At 42.6% G+C, this 21,108-nt stretch overlaps 1 protein-coding gene across 1 annotated transcript in view; it reads left to right on the top strand.

Moving 5' to 3' along the window:
* LOC138760435 (exportin-5) overlaps positions 1-21,108 on the top strand; it is a 175,784-nt gene that overhangs the window by 6,730 nt on the left and 147,946 nt on the right. The window contains exons 2-3 of the mRNA XM_069931026.1: positions 5,577-6,161; positions 15,043-15,164. Coding sequence (XP_069787127.1) covers positions 6,057-6,161; positions 15,043-15,164 — 227 coding nt within the window. The 5' untranslated portion in view covers positions 5,577-6,056. The remainder of the gene's footprint in view (positions 1-5,576; positions 6,162-15,042; positions 15,165-21,108) is intronic.

Genomic DNA, 21,108 nt, shown 5'->3' with positions numbered 1-21,108 from the left:
TTTCCACCGGGATCTGTTCTGCAGCCCCTCGTCCTCTTTGTAATTTTTATAAATGACTTGGATGAAGAAGTGGAAGGGTGGGTTAAGTTTGTGGATGATGCATAGGTTGGTGGTGTTGTGGATAGTCTGGAAGGTTGTAAGAGGTTACAGAGAGACATTAGGCCTTTTCACAATGCCGTGTAAAATGGGGATCCCCGGAAAACTTTCCTGGGGACCCTCCCATGAACCAACAGTCTGAAAATGTCGCTCTAGGAAAATTGCACCGTAATTTCCCTGGGTCATCTTCTCCCTGTGGTGTGAATCGGCAAATGGCCGAGCAGAGGAAGTGTCATGATGTTAGCACTTGTGTGCTGTGTCACATAGGTGATTAAAATAAAGAATCATACGACAGAAATCCTGACAGCAGCGGGCTGTTTCTGGGCCTCTCTGGTGCCTCGCAGCGGCAGCTCAATGCGGAATCAATAGCTGTCCTTGTAACCCATAATCTCCCATGCATCTGGAACTGCTCTGCATTTCCCGGTTCCTGCTGTGTGAAGCATTATAAGTAACAAAGTCGGCCATTGAACCTGCATTGTGCTGCCATTGCGACAGCCGAAGTTGGGGGGAGAGTGAGTGACAGATGGCTGGGGGCAGAAGGAGGGTGATGGACAGCCTGGGGTGGCAAAATATGGCCGGAGGAATCTCATTAAACGTTTGGACCACATCACCAAATCTGAATCTCATTCAATGCCGATTGGAGAACTGGGTAAGGAAATGTTTTAAAGACACATGTATTCATGTGATGATGAAATAAAAACCCTGTATCCAGTTCATCAGTGAAGGTCGGTTTGAATGAACAATGGGGAATGACATCCAATTCTGAGATCCTGAGAACTCTGGTTAGAGTAGCCTCTTACTTCTGTGAGTGTGTAACACATTATCACTAGAGGTGGGGCCCCTCCCCGACCAAATTGGTGGGGAGGGAAAATTATAGGGAATTTGGATTGTGGTGTGCAAGGCCTGAGAGGTCCTGTCTTCCCGGGAATTTCACCCATATCCAAGTAGGATCACTGCTCACCCACGATGTGTAAAGGTCTACTGATAGGATGCAGAGCTAGGCTGAGAAGTGGCCAATGGAGTTCAACCCAGAAAAGAGTAAAATGGTTCATTTTGGTCTGTAAAATTTTAATGCAGAATACATTGTTAATGGGAGGTCTCTAAGCAGTGTGTGCAAACAGACATCTTGGGATAATCAAAACTGCTGTACAGATTGATAGTGTTGTTAAGAAGGCTTACGGTGTGTTAGCTTTCATCAACTTTGGGGTCAGGTTTAAGAGCTGTAAGGTAATGTGGCTACTATATAAGATCTTAGCTTGACCTCACTTGTGATCAGTGAGGTCTGCACCCAAGATGGCGGTTTCTCTGATTGACAGCAGCCACAAGGAGTTGCAGGAAGTAGAGGACTGGCGCAGAGCCCCAGAAAATGGGGGGACCATCCCCATCTGAGAAGGAGAAGCAGAGGACACAACCCATAGGATGGTGTCCATGGTGATGGACCAGTGAGGGGACCTGCGACTGAAGGAAACAAACAAGCGGCAGGCTGCTGGTAACTCATGGAGGCTGTGAGCTGCTGGAACCTGCAGTCAACTCACACCTAGTGCAGACTGGCTCGAAACTTGCTGAAGGGCTACCAGGTATTGGAACAGGAATGTGAGAGGGTGCCGAGGGTGCTGAAGGTTCCTCATTGTATCGGCAGCTCGGGTTGCCGATGATTTGGACTGGATTTTGTATGGCTGTGGGAGCACGAGGGCAAATCCGCAGACTCTTGGGGGCGGGGTGGGTAGGTGGGGGGATTCTCTTTTGCTTCTCTTTCTCTGACTGACTGTAAGAGGCAGAAATAATTTTGTGTTATATGAAAATGTTTTTATTACATGACAATAAATTTAATCTTTGTTCTTGAATCTTAAGTTCGTGTCACCTCACTACAGGAAGGATGTAGATGCAATAGAAAGGGTGCAGAGGAAATTTACAAAGATGCTGCTCGGATTAGATAGCTTGACTTATGAGGATAGGTTGAGTGAACTTGATCTTTTCTTCTTGGAGTGACAGAGCATGAGGGGTGAGCTGACAGAGGTGTAAAGATGATGAGAGGCATTAATTGTCTGGATGGCCAGAGGTATTTTCCAAGGGCTTAAATGGTAAACAAGCATAGTTTTAAGGCACTTGTGAGTAAGTACAGGAAGATGCAATATGTAAGTTTTTCACACAGAGAGTGGTGGGTACATGGAATGTGCTGCTGGTAATGATAGTGAAGCAGATTGTGGTGATACAACCACTGGACTGTCTGTGATGACCTGCCCCTATCTGCATTCCTTCCTGCCTACTGCAGGGGGAAATCTACTGTACCTGCAGGAAGGTAACCTGGGAGGCTGGCTCCGCCTACTCCCTGTCAATCACCAGCCCCATATAAAGGCTCACACTAGCCCTTCTGTAAGGCAGTACAGCACATGGAGCCAGAAGGGATACTGAAACTTGTGTGCAAGTTTTAAACTAAATAAACCCTGTCGTACAGACTTTGTAGTTTGAGCTTGTTTGTTCGCACTGCAGGGCATCGTACAGGTACAATAGGACCTTTTAAGAGGCTATTAGATATGTACATGGAATTAAGAAAAATGGAAGGTTATGCTGAAGGGAAGTTTTAGGCAGTTGTTCAATTAGGTTATTAGGTCAGCACAACACCCTGGACCAAAGGGCCAGCACTGTGCTGTAGACGACTTTGTTCTATATTCAGTATGATGTCATATGCATTCCAATTAAGTACTGTGACAGATTATGTTGTGTTTGTTTTGCATATGTTTTTGGGAGATGAATTGGGGCAGGATTTTTAGTGTAGGTCACATACAAACATTTTAAAACAGATATTATCTTAAAATACTGGAATTCTGCTCATGCTAGACATGTCAGCCTCAGAGCCTTTACAAAAGCTTTGGAGAGTGCCCAAGAGACTTCACTAATGGATTGTTGTTTACAAAAAGGCAACAGATGAAATAAAACTTGTCGGAGCCTCATTCTGTCTGGAGTGGAACTTGCTGTTCTAGGAGGCTCATGTGGTTTTGCAAGCAGAGAGAGTCAAACAGGTTTTCTCTGTGTGTGTCTGTGTGTGTGAGAAAGAGAGAGAAAGAGAGAGAGAGAGAGAGAGAGAGAGAGAGAGGAGAGAGAGAGAGAGAGAGAGAGAGAGAGAGAGAGAGAGAGAGATCAGTTCTGCAGTGTTACAGTCAGCAGCAGCAACTGGGACTGGAATAGGATAAGCTGGCAAGCTTGTGGAAAACCCCATTTAGAAAATGGGTTGTGAGTGCTTAGTTTAACCTGGTCAAAGCCCTTGTGGTTCATACAAAAGGAGAGGACTGGTTGTCTAATGTTTCACTTGAAATAAGAGCAACAAAAATGAACTCTGTGATGACCTGAAAGAAAGAGGTCATCATCTGGAAAACCCTGATAGGGCAAGTTGCTTTGGCAAGACATTGAATGGCTGGTTACAAGGAATCAGTTGTGGCTGTCCATCGAACAACAAATCTCTCTCTTTGAAAACTGAGAAGAACCTTTCTGAGGTAACTATTTACCTTTCAAGCACCAAAGCCTGGTGAACTTTATAAATGTTAAATACTATGCACAATATAAGAATGCCTGCAACCATTAAACTTGGAGGAATGAGAAGTGAGATTGGACTGTGAATCAAATAACTTTTCTGAACTTACACACATGTGCACTTAGAATTAGAAGGGGGTTATGTTAGGTTAGTTAAGTCAATAGTGATAAGTTAAAGTGTGATTCTGTTTTTATGCTAAAAATAATTAAAAGCAACTTTTGTTTAAGTAACTAATATTCTCTTGGTGAATATCTCTTGCTGCTGGGTTTTGGGGTCCTCTGGGCTCATAATAGAACACTGATCAATTTCAGGAGGCTTCAGCACATGGCATATTACATCAATTACATTTATATTCTATGAACTTGCATAACTAACCTTCAAGCAGTAACCAAGCAGCTTCAGTCAATCCAATAACTTCCAAGCTATTTTTTGCCAAGTGTAATTGGAGTGCATGTGGCTTCTTTTACATAAAAAAGCTATAGCACAATAAAGACCCTTTGGTCCATGGGGTGGTGCAGACCTAATAATGTACTCATACAGCTGCCTAGAATTTATCAACTGCTTAACCCTCCACTTTCATTAGTTCCATGTATTGAATAGTTTCTTAAAACATCCTATTGTACCTGCCTCTACCACCATTGCCAGCAGTTCATTCCATGCATCCATCACTCTGTGTGCAAAAAGAAGTAGATGATGCCAGACATCAGAAAATGCAAGCAGCATTGTTGAAGAGAAAAAAAAGAGTTGGTGTTTCATGTCAATAACCTTCCTTCAAAACATTTCTGTAGCAAGGTAATAGACCTGAAACATTAATGTTGCTTCTCTCTCCTAATGTGCTGTCTGACCAGCTGAGTATTTCCTGCATTTTCTGTCTCTTACATAGGCTTAGTGCTGTGATTTCATACTTCAATTGTGGTTAGAACCCTCTCTCTCCCTTAGATTCATGTTACTCATTCATCTGCATATTTCCGTAACAGTATAAGCATTCAAATTTGTTTGATCTCTTTTGCAGTTCTGACCAAGGGTATTCAATGTAAAATATTAACTTTGTTTCTTTCTGCAAATTTACTATGCAACAATTTGTTTTCCATTTGTTCCCACTATCTATAAAGCTTATCTTTTATTCAGCACAGTTCAGATGACTCACACTGACTCAACAGCAAGTACACTACACCTCCTTTTCCTCTCACTAATGACTTATAATAAATATTAATTGGACCTGGTTGGCCACTTGTACAAACATAAAGGTCATTACGCCAAATTCTGCCCACTTGTGCAATCAGACGACAATAAACGTAACTCAATTTAATTTTCCAATCTCAGGTGACCTTCTCATTTATTTATTTTCCCCCTCTTCCCCATCCTTTTCCAATTCAGCCCCTGGTCCTCCCACTTTTGTCCATTTTCCCATATTGTTCCTCAAGCCCATCACCCATTTTCATTTTCCTTCTGGTACTCCCCACACATTTCACCCTCCAGAACCGCTCCCACATCTGATTCCATCTGCCTTTCATTTCTCTCGTCACCTTTCTTAACTATTATATTCAACCACTCGTAGGATTCGTAATTCGTGCTTCCCACCCTCCAGCAGCCAATTCCATCTTCAAACTCAGCCCATCTGTCGCCACCTATCTGTCCTCCTTCACCCCTCCTCAGTCCATCTATCAACCCTTTCAATCCTGACAGAGAGTGTCAATCATTCCCTCCCACCCCCGTCACCCAAAGGACAGGTCGAGACCTGGTTGTTTGTCCGTATCTCTGTGTGTTATGTCTGGATGTCTGCCTGCGAGTTTTGCACCAAGGACCGGTGATCGCTGTTTCATTGGACTGGACCAGGTCAATAAACTGGACAAACGATGTGGCGAAGGGGAAGCCCTTCGAGATTCGAAGGAAGGACACCAAGCAAACACAGCATTGTTAACGCATGTCATCATTCTATTCTGTGTTCCAGGTGTCGAATGAACTGAAAGGCTGGAACAGAACAAAAGGAGTTCTCTTCTCAGTGGAAACACGCACCATTCCGTTCCACACCCGGAACAGAAATCCCGTAATGCAGTATGACATCACCTTCAAAGCAGAGCCAACATGAGAAACGCAGCGGCCCCGCAGAGGCTTGTGGGAATCGTAGTTCAGAGTGTGGAACAAAGACCCAGAAGTCCCCTGGTGATGCGAAGCGGAACCTGGCGACAGAAGGGACGTCAGAGCACCGTTCCCTCCCCCCCCCCGCCTTTCCATAAATGGTCAGGGTGGCACGCATGCGCAGCGGGCAGCGTGTGAGCGTGGGCCTGTCCATGCCACCAGTGCTTCAGACAATAACGGGTTGCGCCATCCTTTGCAAGGCTCCCTTTGTTTGCACTGAAGTCGCCGGCTCCTGCTCCTCGCTTCCTCGAGACGTTGCCCAGGTTGTGAATCCCCGAGGAAAGGTGCAGTTATGTCGGGCGATCAGATCACGACGCTGTGCGAGCAGTTGATGAAGGCGGTAAACGTGATCATGGACGGAGGCTCAAGTTCGCGCTACCGGCTGGAGGCCTTGAAGGCGAGTTCTCCTTGGAGAGGAGGCGATGCAGCAGAAACTAAATGCAGCCCGGACTTCCAATTAGTCGTGTGCCTGAGCTCCTGCTCTTTACTCCAGTCTGTCCACGCAGCGTTCCGGAGATCTAGTTGTGATTTTGTTGGAAAGGATTGTCTTTGCAAATAATAACCTTGGCCTTATTGCGATGCATTTTACTTTTGCATTCATTCGGTGGGCTTCTTTGATCCCAGCGCTTTTTTTTCTAAAAACCGTAATGGAACACTGCTTTTATTTGCTCTTACTTGGACGTCCAAATTTGCTTTTGGAGGGTGTTTCAGGTTTTTTTTTGTCGTCCTTTTTTCTGAAAATACATTTTGAGCCACTGTTGGTGTAATTTCATTCTGCAGTTTTACCTGACTAGTAATTTATGGTGATCGAACGTGCGAGTTGGTAATAATTATTAATTCATTCGCACGTTTGTTTTGAACTCTTTGGATGTATGTTTGCTTTTGTGTCCTTTTGGAGAAGGTGAGGCAATGCAATGGAGAAAAAGGAGATTTTGCCATGCTTGGTTTTAGTAGTCAAATAGCCTAACTTGCCTGTGCTGGGGGGGAAAAAAAATGCCATTCTTGGGATAATCATTTGACTGCATTTGGTTCCTATCTTTCTGCCCTTCTTAGTTATGACTTTGTCCAAATGTCTTTTCAATATTACAATTATGCCTGTCTCTACAGTTTCCTCTGGTAACTTATTCCAGATGTGGACCACTCTCTGAATGGAAAATGTTGCCCCCTCAGGTCACTTAAATTCATTCCTCCTGTCCATTTTTAAACTTGTGTCCTCCACTTCCAGGATCATCTACCCTGGGGAAAAAAAAATTGAACATTCATTTTATCCATATGATTTTATAAACCTCTAGAAGATCATCCTCACCATAGGGAAATAAGGACCTAGCCTATCCATCCTCCCCCTATAACTTGACTCCTGTCATCCTGTTGAATCTTCACTGTATTCTTCCAGTTTTTGATTTGTCCTTGCTATAGCTAGTGACCAAAATTCCACACAGTAATCTGCATGGTCTCGCCATTGCCTTGCATAGTTGAATCATGAGGTCCCCTTTGTACTCTATCACCTTGTCCAACTAAGGCAAGTGTGCCAAATGCTGTCTTCACCACTTTGTCCACTTGTCACTTTCAAGGAACTGTGGTAATTGAAATTAACCTTTTGGAGACCTTGGGTATAGTTTCACAGACTTTATTCCACATGATGTATGAAGGAGACCAGACAGCAGCCTCCATGGCCAATTGACTCTGAAATCTGCTTCTACAGGCATATATTTATAGAGAGGCAAACCAGCTGTTACAGAAATTAGTGTTACATTATGGAATAAAACTGTTCCAAACTACATTGTGACCTTTATTACATTTTTTATATTAAGACTGTTGGTTTGTCAAAGAAAAATGCATTATTAACCACCTTTAGGATCCTTAAGTTAAGGCTACAACTTGGCTTCCAAGTAATATACACAGTAGTCAGGTTCAGGTACAGTATTAAAATGGCTGTTTGGCAACTATGCTAGTATCAGCCTTTCCAGTTGAAATTTGTTTCACAACATGCCCAAGGTCTCTGATATACAATATCCTCCGGAGCCCTAACATTCACTGTGCAAGTCATGTCCTGGTTTGACTGACCAAAGTGTAACACCTCACACTTTTCAGAGTCCAAATTTATTTGTCACCACTTGCCCACCTCTCCAACTGATCTAAATCCTGTTGTAAACTTGGATATCCTTTTTCACTGACCACTATACTGCCAGTTTTGGTATACTAATTTTAGTATTGTCTGAAAATTTAAGAATCAAATAAATTACATTGTTGTCCAAATTATTCATATAAATGACAAACAGGAATGGACTCCAGTATAGACACCATTATTCACATGCACCCAATGAGAAAAATGTCTTTCCTTATGATTACCATTTGCCTCCTTCCATTAAGCAATATCTAATGGTGCACACCATTTTAAGCCGGGTACATATGCAAACAGAACCATAGAGTTCAATAACAAACCCAAGTTGCTGGAGTTGACAGACGGTTATTGGTAGTGCCATTTAAATTAATCCTACTTCCTAACATGCCCCAACCATCTCTATTACACTCGGTAATGAAGATTTTGCTTCCTGAATGCTTTTGGGTGTATGTGGATTTTCGACTGTTGTTCATGAAAACCACAATTTTCCTATCACACTGTTTTATAGATATAACCCAATTTTGTGATTCCCTGTCATATTTTAAGTCTACTAATATAATGCCTAAAAAGCAAGCTGTTTTGGTCAGCCTGGGTATTAATTCAGCACAGGTGCTAAGCAAATATGGTTGAAAGCCTGGGTGCGGTTTGTTGCAATAGATGCAGGCAGGCTATAAAAACAGTTCACATATACAGATGCTGTGCATTACATTGATTATAGATTTAACACGTGCTGATGCACAGGTGTTTAGGAAACAGCATAGTACATTTACTTAATAGCATTTATTACCTTCAAGAAGATTGAATACAGCAGAAATGTCTTGTTAAATGTCACAACAGCTGTGATGCATTCTGTCACATTTGAGGTGAATATACACTTAAGGCTCAAAGATCTAGTGTGACTGGACTTATTAAGAAACTCTGAGCTCTACTTCAGTTGTAAAATTGGTGACCAAGACAAACCCTGGGTTCCTCATTTGTTGTGCATATTCAATAAAAGTTAATTTAACGTTTCTCCGACTTCCTATATGATACAGCACATGTGAAATTATCTACCTGTGTTCAGCTTGGCACAATTTTTTTTTCAGGATGTATACCTTTTGGAAAAAAAATTTTTGTCCAGTTTCTCTACTTCTCCAATATTCCTTTCTGCTCTGTGTCTTCAAGGTTTTTGAAATGATTTGCTTCTTTTAATCAAACATTTAACTAATATGGGCTGTTTTCTGCAATTAAATTTGTTCTCCAAAAGTATGTTCTTTCAGCCCTGATAGAGATGCTCTTTATTTTCTATTTGCATACAATGTAAACTAACATTTCGGTTGCTCCTTCAGCATATTGGACTAAGTCAGCAGTATGAAGAGTTGTGAGTGAAGGCCAAAAGGTTTGAGTGGCTAGTTTTAAATTTGCTTTTTGGGGGCTATGTGCTAGTGTATTTGAGATGACGGGTGGCGCAACCAGCAGACTGCTCAGGGTTAAGGTTTGTTTGTTATATTTTTGAAGTTATTCAGAGATTTCCATGGGTAAGATTAGTAGAAGGTTGTGGAAGGATGTATAGGATTGGCGAAGTATTTTAAATTGAATGTTCTGGGTGCATTTAATAGAGGGTTGAGTGCTCGTGATATGGCAAAGACCAAATTATGAACGAGGTGTATTGAGAGGACTGCGAGGACAAGATTGGAAGTAGTTAAGATTTTGGATTACACAAATTTGTTAGGGTTGTTGCAGTGTAGATTGATTTTAATAGAAAAAAGTGTGGTTTGAATTCTATCATGGCATGAAAAAGATTGTCATATTTGCAAATAACTTGGCTTAGATCATAAAAGTGCAAGTTGTATTTTGTTTGGCCCTTCAAGTCTGCACAATATTATGATTGATCTTGTACCTCATTATCATTGCCTTGTCCTTTGATTCCACTAATTTTCAAAAATATATCTGTTCTGAATGCAATAAATGAGTGAGCCTCTGCAGCCCTTTTGATTAGAGAATTCCAATCATTCACCATTCTTTGAGTAAATTATTTCTCTTTGTTTTATACTGCCTTCAATTTTGAGACCGAGCCTGGGTTAGAGTTGTTACCCACGGAAACATTATCCATGAGCTCTTTAGGGAGTTTGTATATTTTGTTGCAGTCACCTATCATTCTTCTACACTTCGACTCATTAGCCCCTTTTTCACTGGCTCCCTGACCCAGGAATTCACTGGGAATTTCCTGGAACAGGGTCCAGTGGAAAAGGAACACTGTCCAAATGCTGGTGTCAAATGACATAATTTCACACCTCTACATCGACTCTTATCCCCAGCATTTGTTGACACTGGTGAAAAGGGACAGTAGAAAGTCACCCATTTCCAGTTGAAGGTAGAACACGGATCCCTAGGGATGAGTGTGTTCAGTGGAAAAGCAATCGGTGTCCAGTTAAGGGTGGCCCAATGGAAATAGCACAAAGGGATTCGATCTCAGGGCACTGCACAGGCAATTAACTGGGATGCTAGTGGAAAAGTGGCTATTGATTTGCCATCCCAGTAACTAAATGGGTAAATCTTCTTTGCTTGCCTCAACAGCAAGTATATATCTCACTTTTTAAGTAAGGAATTAAAATAGTATGTGATACTCTGGATATGGTCTCACAAAGACCTTTCATGATTGTTAGCAAGATGTTATTGCTCTTGTTCTCCAATCTTTTTGCAATAAATGCCAACATACTGTGTGTCTTCCTAACTGCTTGCTGGACCTGCATGTTAGCTTTGTCTCCTCTTTGAATTTGAAGATTTCTCAATTTGCCACTTTTTTTCACACCGTTCCATCTGCCACTTTTTAAAAAAAAAAATTTTTTAAATGGAAATGGATAACCATTTTTCCAGTGTTATTTTTGTGACTATGTCAAAAAATTGTTAATTGACTGTCAGGAGCAATCATTGTGAGGTTTAAAAATGCTGTCAAATAATTGGTGTTTATGGAAAGGTGACAGGTGCTGTTATTGAGTAACTGTTGGTAGTTGTGATTAATTTCATGCAAGCTGCCTTAGAGGGCTTGCACAATCAATTGTGAATTCTAGATGTTATAAGTAGTGTTACGAACCCAGAGGACCCCAAAACCCAGCAGCAATGGATATTCACCAAGACAAATGGTTACTTCAACAAAAGTTGCTTTTAATTATCTTTAAACATGAAAACAGGATATTATCACTATTAACTTAACCCCCTTCTAATTCTAATGTGTGTGTAAGTTCAGAAAAGTTCTTTGATTCATAGTCCAATCTCACTTCTCATTCCTCCAAGTTTACTGGTTGCAGGCAATTCTTAGACTGTGCACAAAATTTAACATTTATGAATTTCACCAGGCTTTGGTGCTGGAAATATAAATAGTTGCCGCTCAGGAAGGTTCTTGTCAGTCTTCAGAGAGAGATTTGTTGTTTGATGGACACCCACAACTGATTCCTTGTAACCCACAACTGATTCCTTGTAACCCACAACTGATTCCTTGTAACCCACAACTGATTCCCTGTAACCCACAACTGATTCCCTGTAACCCACAACTGATTCCCTGTAACCCACAACTGATTCCCTGTAACCCACAACTGATTCCCTGTAACCCACAACTGATTCCCTGTAACCCACAACTGATTCCCTGTAACCCACAACTGATTCCCTGTAACCCACAACTGATTCCCTGTAACCCACAACTGATTCCCTGTAACCCACAACTGATTCCCTGTAACCCACAACTGATTCCCTGTAACCCACAACTGATTCCCTGTAACCCACAACTGATTCCCTGTAACCCACAACTGATTCCCTGTAACCCACAACTGATTCCCTGTAACCCACAACTGATTCCCTGTAACCCACAACTGATTCCCTGTAACCCACAACTGATTCCCTGTAACCCACAACTGATTCCCTGTAACCCACAACTGATTCCCTGTAACCCACAACTGATTCCCTGTAACCCACAACTGATTCCCTGTAACCCACAACTGATTCCCTGTAACCCACAACTGATTCCCTGTAACCCACAACTGATTCCCTGTAACCCACAACTGATTCCCTGTAACCCACAACTGATTCCCTGTAACCCACAACTGATTCCCTGTAACCCACAACTGATTCCCTGTAACCCACAACTGATTCCCTGTAACCCACAACTGATTCCCTGTAACCCACAACTGATTCCCTGTAACCCACAACTGATTCCCTGTAACCCACAACTGATTCCCTGTAACCCACAACTGATTCCCTGTAACCCACAACTGATTCCCTGTAACCCACAACTGATTCCCTGTAACCCACAACTGATTCCCTGTAACCCACAACTGATTCCCTGTAACCCACAACTGATTCCCTGTAACCCACAACTGATTCCCTGTAACCCACAACTGATTCCCTGTAACCCACAACTGATTCCCTGTAACCCACAACTGATTCCCTGTAACCCACAACTGATTCCCTGTAACCCACAACTGATTCCCTGTAACCCACAACTGATTCCCTGTAACCCACAACTGATTCCCTGTAACCCACAACTGATTCCCTGTAACCCACAACTGATTCCCTGTAACCCACAACTGATTCCCTGTAACCCACAACTGATTCCCTGTAACCCACAACTGATTCCCTGTAACCCACAACTGATTCCCTGTAACCCACAACTGATTCCCTGTAACCCACAACTGATTCCCTGTAACCCACAACTGATTCCCTGTAACCCACAACTGATTCCCTGTAACCCACAACTGATTCCCTGTAACCCACAACTGATTCCCTGTAACCCACAACTGATTCCCTGTAACCCACAACCAGCCACATCAATATCTTGCCAAAGAAACTTGCCCCATCAGGGTTTTTCACATGATGACTTCTTTCTTTCAGGTCACCACAGAGTTCCTTCTTGTTTCTCTTATTTCAAGTGAAACATTAGGCAGCCAGTCCTCTCCTTTTGTATGAACCACAAGGGCTTTGACCAGGCTGAACTAAGCACTCAACCCGTCTTCCAAATGGGGTTTTACACAAATTTGCCAGCTTGGCTTATTCCAGTCCCAGCTGCTGCTGGTGACTGTAAAACTGAAGAACTGAATTCTCCTCACTCGCACAGAGAAAAAGCCTGTTTTTCTCTCTCTGCTTGCAAAACCACATGACCCTCTTAGAACAGCAAGTTCCACTCCAGACAGCCTGCGGCTCCAAGTTCTTTCATCTGTTGCCTTTTTGTAAACAACAATCCATTAGTGAAGTCTCTTGGCCATTTTGCAAAGGCCCCCAGGTGCTTCCCTGTCTGGCTTGAAGTGGATGCACATTACTAGTAAAGTGCTTTCTGTCATCAGATGTGTGAAATTGAACTAAGTGTGCCTAATGTTTCATTGAAGTGTGAAAGCTTTCAACTGCAAATAATATATAACTAATTTTAGAAATTTCACTTATGAAAATAGTTCACACCTCACTCCAAGAATATTTTTATAATTTCAGATAATGTATTTCCTCATAATGTCATTCATATTATCTGAATCTCTTGTGTTGAAGGTTGCAAGGCTATTGCAAATGAACCCTGGGAGATTTTTAAAATCCATTGTCCTTCCCTTATACACCAACAAAAATGATTGTTTTGTTTGGAAGCTTGATCAATGCAAATTTGCTTCCCCTCCACATTAAAAAGTAGACCTAAATAAAAGCAGAATATCATGTAGTTCTAGGAATGTGAACAAAGAACAAAATGCTCTAAACACTAAGCAGATAAGGGGTGAAAAGTTTTTTTAAGCAGTATCAAGTATATGGGGGGAATAGGACGTAATGGGTGAGGGAGAATAAGTTGCTAAGTGCAAAGTAAATGCAAAAGGAAATTAACAGTCCAAACAAAGATGGATCCAGGGATGTCAATAATACTAGTATAGTAGCAGAAGGAGGAATCATACAGATCTGGTAAATTCAAATAAGTTTCTGGTGGGAATGTTTTTTAAAAAAAAACATAAGGGACTGTTGCTCACCACATTTGCTATGTACTAAGAAATTCATTTTGTGCTAAAACTTAGCTCAATGGAATGATTACCCCCATGTCTCCTACTAAGATGGTCTTTCAGGATCAAGGATGACATCTACTCTGGTTTTCTAAATTCTGAAGTGTTTTAATATACTGTTTCAGATTTATTGTCCATACATGACATCACATACAACAGATTTTTTTCCCTGTGGACGAGGCAGAATTACTCAATGTACACGGGTAAATATAGAAGTATAAGCAAACTGCAATAGAGAGAGAAAAAAAAAATCAAAGTACAAAAGTAAGTCCTTAAATATGTCCCCAATTGAATTTGTGTTGAGGAGTTTGGTGGTGGAGGGGTAGCAGCTGTTCTTGAACCAGTTGGTATGAGTCTTGTGCCACCAATACCTCCTTCCTGATGGTAGCAGCTAGAACAGAGCATGTGCTAGGTGGTGGGGAAGGTTTTTACCTGTAATGTCCTGGGCTTTGTTTTCTACCTTTGTGTTCACTACCACTGTTAAACCTGAGTTCAGCATGCCAATGAAAGTAGTGAAGTTCAACTTCTTTTGAGGGACCTTGCCTCAATTATATAGGGCTTGGTGAGATTACATGGCATATTAAGTACAGCTTTGCCTTCTTTGTCTAAGAAAGTATGTACTTTCCAAAGGATGAATACCATGAAGGTTCATCAGACTATCAAATGGAATTAATGTTGCTTTTTCCACATTCACCTGTGTTCCTCAACCCACATTTTTATTCAGGAGTCTGCCTGATTTTCGATATTTCTGACGAAGGGCCTAGGCCCTAAAAATCAATTGCTTTTTACTTCCTGTAGATCATGTCTGACTTGAGTTTCCACCATGTTTATGTACTGGTTTTTCCACAAATGCATGACTCAGAGTGTTTCCAGCATTTTTTTTTACTGTAAATTTTCAGTGTTGCTGTTGGCAATTTCATTTCTTATTTTTTTTGTTTTCACTGATTGGATTTCAGCATTTTTCTTTCTATTGACTCCTCAGACTAACTTCTCAAAAGCTCCCCATTTTCTCTCTCCTTTTCTAAACTAATGGGGTTACATTTGCCTTCGGGAACTAGTCTCAAATCTGAATTTTCAAGGATGTGAGCAAATGCATTCATGCAGCTACTTCCAAACACCAAGCTTATTTGCACATTTTTCTGCTTTTGCTATTGCAGTTTTGTGAAGAGTTCAAAGAGAAATGTCCACACACTGTGCAGTGTGGACTACGTCTTGCTGAGAAAAACAATACTGGAATTGTCCGCCACTTTGGTCTTCAGATTTTGGAGCATTCTATTAAGTGAGTCAAATTTATTTTGTAGTTTTAATGCTATTTATAATGTTCATGTTTAGTAAGTACATCGTTGCATAGCTGCAGATCTAATGATTGGTTTGTAAATCCTGGCGGCGTGATTGATTTTTGCACTTGATTTTCTCCATCCAATCAGTTTAAGCATTTTCTTTGCAAAATGTAAACTTTGATATTGAACAAGATGGAGAGGAAAAGAGGCATCTGATTGTTTTAAAGGGCATAGAGACTGTGTGGAGAAAATCTAGTGACTTCCTATGATATGTTTGTGGACAAGAACCACAACCTGGTACGTATCAATGATGTGAGTGTGAGGTGGATTCATCCTTCCAATATACTTTTATTTGAGTAGAAGTTCGTAGCAGTTCATGTGAAATTATTTTGCCTGATTTTAGAAAGCTTTATGATCCTGAGTGCACAAGTGAACCATGCCATGAGTTTGATTCCTCGTTCAGGGAGAAGAAAAGTGGTATGCTAAATTCTTTTAGCATCACCTGTGCTCTGTAGAAACCAAAAAAAAGAATGCTGGAGGAACTCAGCAGGTCTTGCAGCATCCATGAGGTAAAGATGTAACTTATTTTTCAAGCCTGAGCCTTCCTTCAAGGTACCTTGAAAAAGGGCTCAGGCCCAGAATGTTAGTTATATATCTTTACCTCCTATGGATACTGCAAGATCTGCTGAATTTTTAATGACCTCTGGTATTTAATAGGAGAGTAACAGTTTGTGCAAGGGAAACCGTGCCTGCCTGTCCCGCATCGGATTTGTCAGTCACCAAGCCTGCAGCAGACGTGGACATACCCTTCCATAAATCTTCGTCCACGAAGCCAAGCCAAAGAAAAGAACAGTTTGTGTGCAGGGTGTGATCCCAGGAATGAGAGCATTAACGGATTCAACACCAAAAGCCTCAAAAGCATCTTGATGGCCTTGCACATAATAAGTTACTGCCTGTGTTGAGTTTCTGAGAATTTGGTGTGAACCTCTTCTTTTCTCCTCCATTGTGCACAGCTGTGTAGAGAGTTTGGCATGTGTTAACTGTGAATTGCTTGCAGAGGCTTCCTGTGAAGGTTGATGTTGGTTTGGTGTATGGTGAGGCTGTTAAGTCCTGTGATCGTTGGTTGTGGACCCTTCAGCTTGCTTTCGTGTGGAGAACAGTGCAGTCAAAGGGGAGTCAGTAGCAGCTGCTGTATTGGATGTGAAAGGGTAGTAGGATCCAAGTGAACTTCTGCCAATCCCCAGCAGAGATCTGCACTCATTGTGCTTAATCTGAGTCCCGCAGGCATCAATGATGTACAAGTGTAGATTCCTAACATATAGCAGGGAAGGCATGGGATTTTGCTAGATTCTAAGCATAGCCATGTACAGTCTGAGTACATGACTTTTTTTAAAGTCACTGGGACATATGTCTGTGTAGATCAAGAGAGCTATAATGAATATATTCTTTGTGAGATAGTGGTGCCACATTTGGGACCACACCACCTCCCTCACCAGAGCCTGGGGCCCCATACAGGCCTTTCAAGCGAAACAACACTTCACTTGAGCATCTGCAGGACTGATTTACTGCATCCGGTGCTCCCTTTGAGGCCTTCTCTATATTGGAGAGACTGAGCACAAATTGGGAGATCGCTTCGCTGAGCACCTCTGCTCCATTCACACCAATGACAGAGACCTCCCGGAGGCCAACCATTTCAGTTCTGTGTCACATCCCCACACTCACATGTCTGTCTATGGCAAGTCTGTCCTCCAAGACCTCCTGGAAATGGTAGGAACAAACCCTGATTTATTTTCCAACTGGGCACTCTCCAGCCCGATGCCATTAACAAACTTTTCTAGTTTCTGCTAACTGGCTCTCCTTTTTCCCCCCTCCCCTCACTTTCCCTTTTCTAGTTCTTCTCCCTCTCTTCCCTCTCCTTTCACCTAGCTATTTCTCCTCCCCTTGATCGTTGCTGTCCCCTCCCTTCCTTTTCCACCTATCACCTGCCTTTATGACCACTCCTCCCCCTTACTCTTGTTCAGATGCCTGCTGACATTTTTCTATACCTTGATGAAGGACTCAAGCCAAAAATGTCCGTTATGTATTTTTACCTTTGCTATATAAAAAAAAACTGCTTGATGGGGTTTCTCCAGCTTTGTTGTTACTTCAACCAGTGCCTGCAGATTTTCATGTTTTACTTCTAAACAGTAAACCAATTTGTTTTCAATTCAAAAGAACCATCAAACAATGCAGCACGGGAAAAATGCCACTCAGCCCTTCTAATCTGTGCCAAAATAATATTCCACTAGTCCCATTAACCTACACCCAGACCATAATCCTCCAGACCTCTCCCATCCATGTATCTATCCAATTTATTCTTAAAACTTAAGAGTGAACCTGCATTTACCGCGTCAGATAGCAGCTCGTTCCATACTCCCTCCACTGAGTGAAGAAGATGCCCCTAAATCTTTCCCCTTTCACCCTAAAACTATGTCCTCTTGTTATTATATTTTCTAAACTCAGTGGAAAGAGCCTACTTGAATTTATTGTCTATTCCCCTCATAATTTTGTAAACCTCTGTCAAATCTCCCTTCATTCTTCTATGTTCCAAGGTATAAAGTCTTAACCTCCTGCAACTCAACTCCTGAAGATCCAGCAACGTTCTAGTAAATATTCTCCACTCTCTTTTAATCTTACTGATATCCTTCCTGTAATTTGATGACCAGAGCTGTACCCAATACTCCAAATTTGGCCTCACCAATGTCTTGTACAACCTCACCATAACATCCCAACTCCTACACTTAATACTTTGATTTATGAAGACCAAGATGTCGAGCTTTCTTTACCACCCTGTCTGCCTGTGACATCGCTTTCAGAGAATTATGTACCTGCATTCCCAGATCCTTTTGTTCCTCCACACTCCTCAGTGTCCTACCTTGGTTTGTCCTTCCAGAATGCAACACCTCACACTTATCTTCATTAAATTCCGTCTGCCGTTATTTGGCCCATTGTTCCAGTTGGTCCAGATCCCTCTGCAAGCTTTGAAAGCCTTCCTCGCTGTCCACAATATCTCCAGTCTTTGTCCCCTCAGTAAATTTGCTGATCCAATTTACCACATTATCATCCGGATCATTGACAACAAACAACAATTGTCCCAGAAGGGGGTGGGGTCATATGATGCGAGGAGCAAGTAGTCATCGAAACCAGAGCTCGAGGAAAAGTAGTAGTAAAAGTGCAGTCAGGAAAGCAAAGAGTAACACAAACAAAAAAACAGTTACAGCAAGGGTAATGGGTAAGAATGAAATGGGGAGCAAAGAAAGAAAATCTACTGTAGATGTCCCGCAACAACCAGGAGGGGCGGCCTGCCACAGCAGACGAGGAGAGCCCTGCCAGCGACAGGAGCAGAGTGCTGGCAGTAACGCTGGAGTCAAAGGTATAGGTGATCCTGGATCTGTGACAGAGGGCTTGGGGGAAAAAATACTGCCCACAACGTGGAAGACTCAAGAGTAGCAGGGACATTGTGTCGGCGGGAAGGGTGAGCCCAATCGTGCGTCGGAGGTTTGGGGAAGAGGTGTGGACAGAGCTGCAGGAGTGATGCCACCAGCAGAGCAGGATGAGCCCCGTTCATGACGGGAGCGGAGCGCAGGTAGTGTGGGAGAATTGGACCTCATGATGGAGATGTTGGGGAGCGGCACGGACAGCGAGGAGGTCAACCGGTGCAGAGGCCCAACGTTTCAGGCAGGAAGGAGAAAGATGCATCGTGGGGAGAGGGAGGGCTCTGAGGCCTCAGAAGACAGAATTAAAAAAAAAATAAAAGAACTGTCAAATTAAAAGAACTGGGAGAGATTAGGATGGCTATTGGGGATTTGTCTGGGAGGAGAGGGTCGAGGAGGTGGAAAATAGAAAATGATAGAGATGTCTGGGTGAAAGAGAGAAAAGATGTGGGAAATATTGGAAAATTTTAGCCGCAGAAATAACAGAAAGATTGTTGGGGTTAAGGAGGGAGTTGAGGGGAGGGCCCTGATGGCTTTCTTCAGGAAATGAATCCCTAAGATGTTGCTGCAGGAAAGAGTAGGGGGGATTTCCATGGCCGGGTCTGGGTCAAAGACCACGCTTTGTCCTGATTAGACTCCTGAGGTATGAGGATATGGAGCTGTGGGGCACAAGGGAAAGAGGAGGTCTGGTGGAGTTTGAAGGATATCGGTACAACACTACTAAAAAAAAAAGCACAAAGAATTTGACCCTGCTCCATCCAGTGACCCTGACAGTGATGTTGGTTGGTGGGTTGGGGGGGGGGTTGCGGAATAAGATTTTTATGGAGGCCAAGGAGGCAATGAGATATAAGGTATATAAATTGCCTCAATCGCTGCCCGGGACAATCCCTGAAGAAGCCACTGGGGAGAAAGTTAAAGATAAATGATGATCTGGCTTTCAATACTGTATCTTTGGCTTGGCTTCGCGGACGAAGATTTATGGAGGGGGTAAAAAGTCCACGTCAGCTGCAGGCTCGTTTGTGGCTGACAAATCCGATGCGGGACAGGCAGACACGATTGCAGCGGTTGCAAGGGAAAATTGGTTGGTTGGGGTTGGGTGTTGGGTTTTTCCTCCTTTGCCTTTTGTCAGTGAGGTGGGCTCTGCGGTCTTCTTCAAAGGAGGTTGCTGCCCGCCAAACTGTGAGGCGCCAAGATGCACGGTTTGAGGCGTTATCAGTCCACTGGCGGTGGTCAATGTGGCAGGCACCAAGAGATTTCTTTAGGCAGTCCTTGTACCTTTTCTTTGGTGCACCTCTGTCACGGTGGCCAGTGGAGAGCTCGCCATATAACACGATCTTGGGAAGGCGATGGTCCTCCATTCTGGAGACGTGACTCATCCAGCGCAGCTGGATCTTCAGCAGCGTGGACTCGATGCTGTCGACCTCTGCCATCTCGAGTACTTCGACGTTAGGGGTGTAAGCGCTCCAATGGATGTTGAGGATGGAGCGGAGACAACGCTGGTGGAAGCGTTCTAGGAGCCGTAGGTGTCTACCGGCACCACCTACGGCTCAATACTGTATATATAACGAAAAAATGATTATTGTACTTTGCTTGTTATTAATGTAAAAACAAAATAAGAATTTGTTGGGAGCTTTGGGGCACTAAGGGAGAATAAGGAGGTACTTGGCACCAAGATTTTGTGGGTGAGTGTGGAGGTCTTATTTGGGTTTTTTGGTAGAGCATGTGATTTTTGCAGGCATGGTCAGAACAGTTTTTTGACTTTTTATGAATTTTTAGTTTGTTTGTTTAGGTTTTGTTTGGAACATGGTCATCTGCACCAGAGATCCGCGACAGATAAGCAGGACGGAAAATAAGTGTCAGGGATAAAGAAGGAAGGGGAGGAAAATCATGGAGGGGCTCTGGGGTAAAGGATAGGACAATTAAATTTAAGTTTTAATGTGAATGGGATGAACAGACTGATAAAGAGAGTGTTTTGGCCCACCTTTTTTTAAAAAAAAAGGTGGGCAGATATAGTATTTTTACAGAAAACTCACTTTGCAAATTAAGAACATGTAAAGTTAAAGAAGGGGCGGATGTGTCAGTTGGTGTCGTCCTCCTTTAGTTCCGGAGCCAGGAGAGTGGCTATACTGTTGAAGAATGTTCCAGTGGTGGTCCAGGGTGTGGTCCCGATCCAGCTGGAAGATTTGTGACAATGCATTGTCAAATATACTCCGAATTATGGACACTTTTGAATATATAAGCCCCAAATTTTGATGTCGAACAATTTATATAAGACATATTCTTGAAGGTAACAGAGGGCTGCGGAAATATCTTGATTGGAGGAGGATTTTAATTTTGGCTGGATCTGGTCATGGACCAGGTCCATTCACTCTTGACTCTGACTGTCATAATTCCAATAAGGCCATGGCGTATAGATGGCACCTGAACTCGTTGCTGTTGGAAAAACTGGAATCAGAACTCGGATAAAATT

This window comes from Narcine bancroftii, chromosome 4 (genome assembly GCF_036971445.1).
Source record: "Narcine bancroftii isolate sNarBan1 chromosome 4, sNarBan1.hap1, whole genome shotgun sequence".
Taxonomy (NCBI): domain Eukaryota; kingdom Metazoa; phylum Chordata; class Chondrichthyes; order Torpediniformes; family Narcinidae; genus Narcine; species Narcine bancroftii.
Note: the sequence above shows the minus strand (reverse complement) of the source record. Positions and strands in the feature narration are given on the sequence as shown.